General features: G+C 44.6%; 1 protein-coding gene across 2 annotated transcripts in view; it reads right to left on the bottom strand.

The window, feature by feature from the left end:
- Positions 1-12,599, bottom strand: part of RTN1 (reticulon 1) — a 122,268-nt gene that overhangs the window by 11,397 nt on the left and 98,272 nt on the right. Inside the window, exon 1 of one of the 2 annotated variants that reach the window (XM_052783484.1) lies at positions 5,545-5,861. The exons of the other annotated variant lie outside the window; for it this stretch is intronic. Coding sequence (XP_052639444.1) covers positions 5,545-5,605 — 61 coding nt within the window. The 5' untranslated portion in view covers positions 5,606-5,861. Of the gene's footprint in view, positions 1-5,544; positions 5,862-12,599 lie in introns of those variants that run through there. 2 annotated transcript variants of the gene reach the window in all.

Here is a 12,599-nt window from a genome sequence, read left to right as displayed (position 1 = left end):
CTATGCAATATTAGTATTAATGAGAAGTGAGAAAAACCTGTCTACACACAGCCTTTAATCCTGTATACAGTGTAATACTATGACTTCATAAATATAAATGACTTCATAAGTAATTTCTCAGACCTACTGGAAGTGGAAAGATCAGGAAACATGATTTAAGAAGGGCAATTTTGTTTATAGCATTGTCACAACAATATTTGACAACAAATGCAACAAAGCTGTACATCTTTGAATAGAAGAAAATACTGCTCACAGTCAAAGAAATTCTAGTTTGCAGCTTTAACCACAGGCTGCAGGACCAGGCTTTCCCTCTTCTCTCCTGTGAAGGATCCAGTGTGGTCATTTCTGCCCTCCCCACGACAGATCTGATTCAAATGTAATACAGATGGATACACCATTTAATGGGCAGTCTGGTGCCTTCAGGAGACTGCTGTGATTAACAGCAGAGTCAAGACAGAATATCTGTGCTATTTCATGAGGCATCTCTCCTTATCCTTTATCTCCAGCCTTGAGGGATCTCTCCATACTTCTTCTGCCTCTTGTACACACTTTGTCCATTAACTTCCTGTCCTCAGTTCAGCTTTATATCTTTATCATTCACCTGCCCCAAGACTCAGCTTGAAAGTTCAGACCTTCTTGGTCCCCGAACTCTGATGAGAGGAGACCTGGAACAATACCAGGGAAAAGGAAGTCTTGATATAGGATGCCCTCCACGTTATCTCCTACTCCATCTGCAAGATCAAGATGTGAGCAAAAAAGTATTGATTGATTGCCTTATGTGAGTCACCAGAGTGGGCCTGAGTAGACAGAAAAGGATTGGCAATAAAAAATCAGCCCTAAAACCATGCTGCACACATGTCTATTGTAGTATTTATTATTGTTGTTGTTGTTGTTGTTGTTGTTGTTATTGTTTTCACATGAGAGATACTTTAAGACCAGGATTTAACATAGTGGCAGGAGAAAGCCTCCTCCACACACCTCCTGTTCATCAAACCATATCACTACCTGCCTTGGCCAGTTTCTATGGAGGATGTTACTGCTCTCACCTTCAGTGAGCAGAAACCCAGGAGACCAAGCAAAGCCCTTGAATTGAGTCCCTGAATGCACATAATGCTATGGAAATGTTAAGATTTTCCTGAGATGCTCCTGGACCAAAATAACAGACCTGGACCCTTCCAAACTCTATCCAAACATTTGAAAATCTGCAGATTTTCAAAATTAATGGGCCAGACCTATGGTGTTTGTGAGAATTAAATATGACATGGAGAGAGTATCCCCTCTGATATCAAAAAAAGCCTCACCAAAACTCACTTCCCAGAGACATAATGAAAGCAAAAGCAGCCCTCCAATGTTGCCTTCAGCTATTGCCCCATCATCACCCTCTTGCTAGAGTTTAAATTACTCCTCAGGGAATACCTTAAAATAATGTTACTTTTGGGGAACCTTCTCCTTGTTCTGGCAATGAAATAATATTGTTCATCTATTCTTAAAAGAAAAGAAAAAAAATTACATTCAGACATGGCACAGCATGTGTGCAGAGCACATTTTGGCAGAGCTATTGAAATCTCAGTGATTTTTTGATACTACCTATGTCAAGGTATTTGTTGGGATGGTTGGCAGTCAAACAGTGTGAAGCTCATCTAAGAGAGTTTGTCATCTAACTTTAAGCTTTTGATCTTGCAGTTGTATTGCCATCAACAGGAATGTGCTTGAGGAAGGATTGATACAACTTCTCCAGCAGCAACGAAAAAAGGAAAGCAGATCTGAAAGTGGAAACAAATCTTGACAAATCTAATTCAAATTTCACAGGAAATCAACTGTGAAATTAGGAATTCAATTCCTCATAAGTTAGTGTAGTTTTGTGAAACTACTAGCTAAATTGGTTACATCAGATGATGACTTGGTTCCAAGATTTTAGCTCTACCAACATAAGAGCCAACTACTAGGATGGATCTTTAGCTGCTGAAAAGAGGAAGAGCTCATTTGAGCAAGACAAGTGGATCCCAGCTGAGAGTTCAGCCCACAATATTTTCAGGAAAGCACTGAAGGAACCAACTGGCTGAAGTTATATTCTCATGACAATATCTGTAATTAGACAGATTTCAGAACTGTCAATAGATTATAGATTAATAGCATGCAACCATATTATTGCCATTGAATTTCTTTATGAGTCTTAAAGTGGGGAACGTTGCCACGAATAGTTGGTGCAGCTTCTCAGCACCCTTTGGAAACCAACTGATAGATCAAGCAAGCAAGGTAGCTGGTTCTCTGAAACAGCTGCCAAGAAAATGCTACTCAATAACTCCAGTCCCAGTGGATTTACATCAGCTAGACGGATTTGATAAAGTCTGCAGTCCTTTTCCACATTAAGTTTTATAATGTGGGTAATATTTAGGATCATTTCTATGAACGGTTTGCGGGCCTTTTTCTCTGGATCTTTCAGATTTTCTTTTTTAATAAGTCTTGCAGGAGGTTGAAACTGCAGGAACAAGCATGTCACTTATGACCACCCAAGAGCTGGCACATAGAAGAAACAGTGGAAGAGGGAATAGTCATGGGGACCAGTGTACCGACATCAAATAGCTCCATCAAGTTGGGGTGCAAAGACCCTCCTAATCCAGAGAAACCTCTCCAGCAAGGCATGGGGATGAGTCCTGCCGAGCTGGGCCGAGTCCCTTGGGAAGGCACAGAGACCTGCTCCACCACCTGAACCTGGAGGCACACCTCATCCAGCAGCTCCCCTCGGGGAGCTGTGCTCTGCGATGTGTCACACAGCTGGCGCTGGCCATAGGTTGTTACACGAAGGCCCACATCAGCCAGCATGCCCAGTCGGAGACGTTTCTCCGCACACTCATGCATTATGCATGGCTCCATCCCAGCCTACTTCAAATGCATCACCTTCCAATGCGAAAGATGACTTGGGTGTGGAAGCCAGCTGCAATTCCCCAAAGCAGCCTATGATAATATTTTGAATGTAGCATATGCCCAGCAGGGGCGAATTACTCTCCCGCTCCCCCGAGGGGCTGTATCATGATCTACCATTGACATAATCATGCTGTACCTGCAGGATGGGCAGGTAAAACACACTGCAGTATTTCTAAATGTATGAAGCAGCATCAATTGCTTCATTGCAAGGAAAGTAACAGTACATTGATTTAGTGGGGCAAAGCCAAAGCTCCACCAAGTGTCCCTGCAGCTTCTTAAGATCCCCACCCAATTTTACACCAATTATAAGTCCTATAAGGGCAAACCAACGATACAGCTAGTTGCAGGCTTGACTATTAATTAAAACTTATGTTAACCTCAATGTTGTATCTCCATAATTTCAGTAAAAATATGCTCTGTATTTACTGAGGTTTGTGTCTGCATCTGTTACATTCACAGACATTTCCAGAGTTTTCAGAAAGGAACCATAATTCCATTGAAAATGAATCTGGCAAAATTATACAACTCCAGGTTTGCACAAAACTGATATTCTGGGTTGAGACAGACACTACATCAATAATAGATATTAAAAGAATCAATGAATTAAATCTTTAGTTTTCATTATTCTGAATTTTAAATTTCTCTTATTTTATCTGGGACTGATCAAAGAATTTTGCCGACAGAAATAATATTCTATGACTATTTCATGTTTTCTGCAGTATCATTTTTGAATCATAAAGCACCACCCAAGAAAAAGAAAAAAATATGCAAATGATGTGGAAGTAAGGCAAGTGATTTATTTTAGCTGCGTTGATTTTTTCAGATCTGGGTTTTATTTCAAATCATCATGGGACATACTGTGTCATTTAATTTTCAGCAAATCTACTTCGGTTTCAAAAAGGAGAGCACAGAAGGAGGGAAAGCCCACTATTATTATTAATTATTAATTAAACAATAGCAGCATGCCTTTTGTTATTCCCCTCTTTTTAATATATGAAAAAATACTATTTTTTCTAATAAAGAGGGAAAATATTTAGTTTGCCTCTAAATACAGGTGTTTCAGCAATCTGACTCAGCAAATCAATGTTTTTATAAGGATCAGCAAAATATTGAGCCTTTTTGGAAACAAAACAAACAAAAAACCCAAACCCCGCCTAACAAGGAAGTTTATCTGCAAAGCTCAGACGAAAAGACCCTGAAGTTTGGTTGTGGCTCTGCCATATAAGCTTAATGAATCATGCAATCCTATAGAAAAAGCTGGCCCTTGATTAAGGCATGGAAAGCCCGATCTGCTGGAGGCTGGCTTTTAACAGGTGCATCTGTTTACTTTCCAACTACTCGTCTTCCTTAAAAAAGCCCTCAGACCATAAATACAGTTAGGTACTGAATTAAGATTGCAAAAATATCGAGCTCCCTAGAGACAAGTGTCTGTCTGAAAGATGTCCCCTTGCCCTCCCCTCCCCAAAAAACAATGTAGGAAGGTTTTCTGGCTTCTGTTACATTGAGCTGCAATTATGAAACTATGTCTGCGTGCATCCTGGACCCTTTAATGAGATGATGCTATAGAGCAATCTCTCTCCCAGGGACCCTGTTGTGAGCATCAACATTACGTACTGTCTATTCAGCGTAAACATGCACCTTAAAATTAAAAAATACATTCAAACAAAGCCTGCCCAAAGCAGACAGCAGCCTGCCCGGCAGGATCAGCCACTAGCTTTTCTCCCTCTAATCTGCCCACCGAGCAGTGTCACAGAGACTGTCTTTTATCAAAACAAAGGCTGGATGCTGGCTGGGAAGTGTGAAGCTGACTAAAAATGGCTGAAAAGCTGTCCGAGGCGCCCGGGAAGGTAGCCAGCCCCACCCAGCGCAGACACCGACCCGCTCAAAATAAGCTGAAAATAAGCCCAAAAGGGAGATGCTATTGTTCCCCTCGCCTACTTGGCAGCAAGACAACATCATCGCAATATTTTGCCCCCGAACAGCTCAGCGGAGTGCTCGAAAGCACAACGAAGGGATTAATTTTTTTTTTTTTTAAAGCAATCCTACAGCAAAGTACGAAGTGGGTGGCAATGCCGCGGCCGCCTTGGTGCTATCGCACTTCTTGCCGAAGCTGCGTTTTCTTTGTGTCGACGCTAGGCTAAGCCCTCACTATGGGTGTGTCCGTGGGCAGGATGCACCGAGGCACCCAACGCAACCGCCTCGAACCCTCGTGAGCCCGAGCAGGCACAAATTCACCACTGCCCGGCTTTCCTAAAGCCCAAAAGGTATGAAATCATGCCAGCAGCAGCCCAATGGAGAGAGTCAGGGATGAGAAATGGCACCGCTAACAGCAAGGGCGGATGCTTTGGGAATGAGCTGTAAGGTGGGAAGGAAGGTCCTGTTATCCTGGATGCTTTCAGGGTGAGACAGCTGGAGACGGGAGAAATACATTCAAAGAACAGAATTAAGGGCTCTTTATCTTTCTTTCTTAAATTACCCCCAAAGAAAAGCTTCACGGGGAGGGAGGGAAAACAGCATGCAAAGGCCCACAGGTGAACAATGCAAAAATGGATGGATCCTGCCTTTGCCTCCTCTGACATGCAGTCCTTCTAGCATGCAACACTAGAATAGATATAATACCCTGACATTTCCAGTTGCTCCAAAGACAGTCCATCTTGGTGGAATCGGCACTGGCTTGCATCTCGGAGAGCTGAGGAATTGCCGGTCCTTTCGTCGGAGGCACTGCGTTACCAGTCAGGCATTCCCGAGCATGGGTGGGTTAGTGGGTATCGCTCCCGTCTCCCCGCTCGGCTCCGGACTGATGCTGTAAGCAGCACAGGCGGAGGGGGGAGGGCATATTGTACGCGCTGCGGTCTCCACTGCAGCAAATCAGCGGTGTGATGTGGTTGCCCTAGGGAGCAGGCTCCTTTGAAAAGGGGATGCAGTCCCCTTTCAAATCAAAAGCTTGCGCTCGGCAGCTTAGCCTCCTAAGCCATCGAAATGGTTAAGGCAACCTGACAGCAAAGAAATAAAAACAAATTGGGTGTGGGTGGAGGGGGGGGGGAACAGTGTTTCCTATGTGGCTGTATGGTTGTGACTATTCATGTTCCAGAAATTTCTTGAGAGCAATGAAATCTGGTGTTTTCTTAATTTTTTGGGGGGGGCCAAATTCTTCCCAACCCTTCCAGGTTTTGATGGCCCCCCCTCCTCTGCCCAGCTGGGTGAGCTTGGGGAGCAGGGAGGAGAAAACCAAAGTCAAGATCTGACCCCAACAGAGCAACCCCCATTTTGCTACTTTTTTCAAAACTATTCCAGAAACAGTAGAAAATAGCAGAGTACCCACACCACCAGGGATCACCCTTCTCCCCCTGTAGGCATGAGCACCCGCACGCACGGGGTGACCCGCATGGCCCCCCAGCCCCTCATGCCAAGCCTCGCTACACCAGGATGCCAAGCACTGCAAGCTGCACCCAGGTTAGGGTGTGGGGGATATGAGCGCTGCCTCCTCTCGTTGCTCAAAATGCTGCATAAACCAGGATTTGAGGTGCAAGAGTGCAGGTATACAGGACAATTTGTGAAAAAGCGTGTGCTCTCGGTAGTAACTGTGAGCCCACTAATGGCTGAATTTTAACACCAGCCTCAGCACTGTTCCCCCAGATAAGACACTGCCCTTGCCTCAGTTTCCCCATCAATAAACTACTATAAGTAACCTCACGGAGATGTCATAACTAAGCAATGGCCACACAGTACTTGGTAAATACTCGGAAAGAAAACGCTTTATATCCACCCAACCTATTTGCCTTTTCAGATTTTGGGGAGTGGGTTGGTTATTAATCACAAAGAAACTCTCCCAAAAGTCACCCCATTTCACTGAAGAATGACCTGAGATACAGCATATCAGACTTGGTCCAGTCATTGTTGGCAGAACAATCCCAACTGGGGACCTCTCGGTTCTGAGGCTGTATTTAATCTTTTCAATCATGCTAGTTTATGAAATAATTTTACTTTAGCCATGTTATACTGAGTTTAGCTTTTTTATAGGGAAACAGACACCAGCACAGACACAGTGGGTCACGTACACACCAGCATGGGGAACAGAGTTTGAACCTCTCTGCTCTTGGCTCCAAAATCAAACAGTCTTTAATGCCCGAGTTAACAGAGATCTCCTCCAACTGGTAGTAGTAGGTCACTCGTCCTTCCCTCAGGTAACTCATCTCATAGAAGAAAGCCAAAATTTAAGGAGAGATTCACCACAGTGTGATCTTAACCTTTACCTAGCAAACTCTGCTGGGATTACAGAGACCAACAGCTATTGTTCATGTCTCAAAACCGTCTTTGAAATCCCCCAAAAGACTTGCTTAGGCTTGAATCCAGCATCTTCAGTCCCCTAACAGGGAAATAATTAACTAATTGGTGCAGAACTGGCTTCAGCTGTCATTGCATATAGTAAGTTAAATCATCTACAAACAATGTTACAAGTCTTGATTTTGTGTTCTTCTGGGCTTTGTTAAAAAAAGGAAGAAACAGGTTGGCAAGGGATGATTTCTCAGCATGGACTGATTGGTTTAGACCCTTTGCAAGAGCAGAAAATATCCCTATTGATACATTTTGCCCTGCACAGTGCTTGCAGCTCTGTGATGGGGTTCCCAGCACCAATACATAATATGAGATATTTACAAGCAGTGTATATAAAACAGAGCCATCATTCACATGAAATTCTTAAATCCTGGTGCCCCTGAAAAAAAGCCAGAGAGACCTCAAACTTAGTGCACCAATGAAACTCATGGCTATTGGGCACATACCACCAGCAACACAGAAGTGAGAAGACAGAAAATCTCTGCTTAGTCTCACTGTAACCCACATTTCTCAGTCAGGTATAGAAGACAAATGCCCTTTGGACAGAATAGTAGTCCATGTGCATTTAACATCCCAGTGTTGTATAAAGCAGTGATGATTTCTCCTTTCCTTCATTGTTGGCAGGGATTTTTCTTGCCCCAGATTTCAGGTCTCCATCTCCTTCCCCAGGCTTCCAAAATAAACCATACCATCACTTTTCCTGCTTAAATTCTTACTTCCCTTTGGAAAAGTGTCTCTTCAGACCTGGCCTGTGTGATTGTACTGTCCCATGTTACTTCCAGAGCTATTTTAATTCATGGGCACCAGAACCCATCACTTTACCAGCAGTAACAACAACAATGCATCTGTGTCAGAAACCGAACTGGACTGGAACTGTGAGATGAACATACTTAGAAAATGCGAATGGGCTAAGAAGGTCTTCCAGCGTGCACTCACTCATCCCAGGAGCCAAGTCGGGTGAGGGACAGAGGCAGCGCCTGGCATTAACTCTGTATGTGCGTCTACACAGACGTGCACGAACAGTTTAACAAAATCCCGATCAGCACAGGGTGGATCCAGGACTAAAATGGCAATTAATAAAAAATGCATTTCTACAATGAGAATTTAAATTATGCATTCAGTAAGTAGTGAGCCAGAATTAGGAGTAAGTAGTTGGCTATCAATAGACTGAGGGTGAGAACAACTTCTCTGCAACAGAACTAAACCAGGATCACCAATTAAACATTTACTGAGCAGACTAGAAGGCACAAATAAGCATAGCACTGCCAGGATCTTGAAAACATGCACAGGTCAGAGATCTTGGCATCAACCACAGGATACTGCAGTGTTGGAGGAAAGCTTTCCTGTGATCATGAACAGAAGCAGGATTAAAAGCAGTAAGTGGAATTTTCTTCCCTTCCCTTCAGAGCACTGTCCATGGGAAGCCTTATTCTGCCGCAGGATATTACTGAAATGATTACAGATCTTAAGATGTTTTACTGAGGTCACCTAAAGCTCAGTGTTGATGGCACAGCCACAAGCCAAGTGGGCTCATCACTATTTGCCTGTTAAGTAGCTCTGCTGGAGATAATGACCCATGTATGTAGGACGTGTATGGCAAGGACTCAGTAAAATAAAGTTACCTGGTTGCTTTCAGCCCATCCTAACCTCCCATTGATGGAAACCTCTGGCCAAGTTAACACATGGGTATTGCTGTCTGCCTCATTTCTTTCCATCCCTCCAGCCCCAGCAGGGTTTGCTGGATGAGGTGCAGACTGCAGCTCAGCAAAGGACACAGGCACCCTGCCATGGTGCGTGGGTCACCAGGGTTGTGCTGCTTACAGGGACACAACAAGCCCTGCGTCAGGACTAACTCTCCAGCTCTACCTTGCTTCCCTCTGAAGGTCCTCCCACTTCCATGGTGACCCAGCCTGCCTGTGCACTGCTGATGAGCTCTGATGAGTCCTGGTTTCAGCTGGGATAGAGTTAACTGTCTTCCTAGTAGCTGGTACAGTGCTATGTTTTGAGTTCAGTATGCAAAGAATGTTGATAACACTGATGTTTTCAGTTGTTGCTAAGTAGTGTTTAGTCTAAAGTCAAGGATTTTTCAGCTTCTCATCCCCAGCCAGTGAGAAAGCTGGAGGGGCACAAGAAGTTGGCACAGGACACAGCCAGGGCACCTGACCCAAACTGGCCAACGGTGTATTCCATACCATGGGACGTCTCATCTAGTATAGGAACTGGGAAGTGGGGGCAGGGAATCACCGCTTGGGGACTAGCTGGGTGTCGGTCGGTGGGTGGTGAGCAATTGCACTGCGCATCATTTGTACATTCCAATCCTTTCATTACTATTGTTGTCATTTTATTAGTGTTATCATTATCATTATTAGTTTCTTCTTTTCTGTTCTATTAAACCATTCTTATCTCAACCCACGGGTTTTGCTTCTTTTCCCAATTTTCTCCCCCATCCCACTGGGGGGGGGGGGGGGGGGGAGTGAGCGGCTGCGTGGTGTTTAGTTGCTGGCTGGGGTTAAACCACGACAGGTCAGAGTTAGCAACATTTAAGGCTTTTTAGGTAAATATACTTGAATTGACATAACAGTCCATAAGAGCTCAGAAGTACCCACTGTTCTACCACAGGAAGGATCACACGTGGCCCTAAACTTCAGGGCTGTCCCTTAACAATCCTGCTGGAGGGCAGGGTGGAAATCAGCATTGGTTTCAAAGAATATCTAATGATAACAAATTCAAAGATAGAGCTGCAACCCGTCGCCAGTTCTGCTCTAAGTGCAGTGACTTTGAAGACACTTTGGACTGATTATGTTTTTCAGAACAGCACTCTGCATCACTCCGCGTCAACGCATCGTGGGACACATTGAGGGCAGTGCCAGATCTGCAACGTGGTGCTGTAAGATCCTGACATTTAGCACTTTAGGAGAACAATAGCATTAAGGGAGATCATTGGGTTTTTCTTCTAAGCTAATTTGTTCTTAGCATTAGCAACAAAAATAGAGGGGATGCTATTTTAAAAGTTGCATTAATACGTCTCGAAGCTCTAAAGAACAACAGGGAATTTTTGCCTGACTACTCCAAGCCAAGGGCAGCCAGCAATTACATTTTCATGAGGAGGCTGTCAATAGCAGAAGGATGGGCTAGATCCTGGCTCTGCTCTCATCCTTCCCACTGTCTTGCACTCACTCTTGCACATTTTCTGGGCTGCAGAATTGCTCAGAGGCAGCCCAGGTGGAAAGGCCATGAGCTGGGAGATGCTGACGGCTATTTCAGGTCCATCACTATTCACAGTATAGGTGGTACATAAACAGCTCTGTCCTTGCTGTCTTTTGCCCCACGTGTTTGATATTTTCTCTTAGGAGATGTAAGGCAGTGATGAATTACTTATTTTCTCAGGTCTTTAGACCACAAAAGCAATGAATAAGCTGGTAAAAAATATGGTCTTAAACTGGTGCAATTTAAGTCTGGAGCTGAATGCTCGTAACAAAAGAAACCTCATGTCTCGGCATGCCACATTATGTTCCAGCTTCCCTGTGATTTCTTTCAGAAGTCTTGAAATGCCTGGATTTATCAGGGTTTTTTTAAATCATCAGTCAAAATATTTGGGTTGTTCACAAGGACAAGAAGTGTGTTCTGAGATGTGTTGCTAAGCTTCTGTTCTGCTGCCTCTGTTTCACTTTCTGCTCAGCAGAACTGTTCTTCATGCCCATTTTTGCTCAAAGTCTGAGATTATCATAAGGTCTTCAGCAACAACCATGTGACGTGAGTCAAATGAGTGAGTGGGTGAAAGAATCAGGTGAGACACACTTTGCACTTGCTTCCCTCCCTGGGAATGAGGTGGCCTTTCCTTGAATCCTAGTAAATGAGCCATTTGGGGTGAAGTCCTTAGATTTGGCTCTATTGTTGAGAAACAATTTTCCATTTTGGTTTTTGAACCACTGATGTGCAGTCCCTCAGCAAATTTGGCACAGATCCTCTTCACTGGCCATCCCGGAGATGGCTGACACTTCTGCAGTGCCATTTGAGCTCACTGACTACTGCAGGCAACAGCATGTCTAACACATAAGAATCAGTTTTGATTTACTCCTGGCTCTTCAGCGGTGGATAATTTCTCTTGGTTCTTTAATGTTATTTTTGAACTGTGAGGATCATAGAAGTGAAGGCTCTATTCCTGCCATTGACCTAGAAAAGTCTTTTGATTCTTTCCAGTGGGACTACTTTTTTCAGTTGCTGGGAACCTTAAAATTGGGTGTTTCTCTCCTGTGGGGGAGGTAGTTGGTACATCTTCATTCCTCCTTTAAGATTTGATCAGTAAAACTGACGAGATCCTAAAACTCTAGCTGACCTATTGCATTCCCCCGTTACAGTAGGCTCTTATGGTGCTTGCAGCCTACCCCCATTTTCAAGCCTGCCACTTTTAAGCCTGTGCTGCTAAATTTTTCTCTCTTACAGCATTGCTGGTGCTGCAGCTGGCATTATTAATTCCATTTCATTAACTGATCTTTCTAATGGACTGGAAAACAAAAGAGAAGACAGTCCTGAGACCACAGTGTGGCTGCGCCTCAGGAGATCTATGTTCAGTCCTCACATCTGCCACAGGCTTCCTACGTGATCTTGGGAATCATCTCTCTTAGGTCTCTGGGTCTGCTTGGTCTATTTAAATTTGGGGCATCTTCTGCTTTTTAAGCTTTATTTCTGCAGCACCCAGCACAACATCTGCTGCTCTAGCAAATAAGCCTCACTCATTTTTGCAATACAGCTTGGAGGCTGGTGTTACTGGCTGTCATTCTTGGACCAGTGGAGATCAAGCAAGATCGTAAAGATGAATTGGGATTGCATTGCTCTTGGAAATGGCAAAATCCTGCCTGGTGCTGTGGAAGGATGCTGGGGGACAGAGAAGCCTCCTCTTTGGCCAAGCAGGCCCAGAAGAGATGAAGACGACACACTTTTAGCAAATTCTCAAAGCAAGGTCTGGCAGCCAGTGCCTGAGCTGGGGAAATGAGGCCTGGACTTTGCCACATGAGTGTGCCACGAGCTACCAGGGACCCTGTCCCTGCCTAGGCAAGGTCCTGTGCTGGAAGCAGAGGAGGTGGCCCCGGAGCAGCTCACCTCACTGGCTCTCCCCCTGCACTGCTGGCACGCTGCAGGGCAGGCACAGCCCCCCCGAGCTGCTTTGCTGGGAGTAGGAGGTAGTAAGAGGCAGAAATAAGAGCGTGAGCAGTGACAATGCCAGTACAAGCATGCAGGCATGTGGCGTGGTGGTGCACAGAGAAAGCCGTGCCCCAGGCAGGCAGCCCTGCTGTGAGCTCAGGCACAGTGCCACACTAACGCAGCTCTGCCACACAGCA

Source organism: Harpia harpyja, chromosome 3 (genome assembly GCF_026419915.1).
Source record: "Harpia harpyja isolate bHarHar1 chromosome 3, bHarHar1 primary haplotype, whole genome shotgun sequence".
Lineage (NCBI taxonomy): Eukaryota > Metazoa > Chordata > Aves > Accipitriformes > Accipitridae > Harpia > Harpia harpyja.
This window is presented reverse-complemented; position numbering and strand designations above follow the sequence as displayed.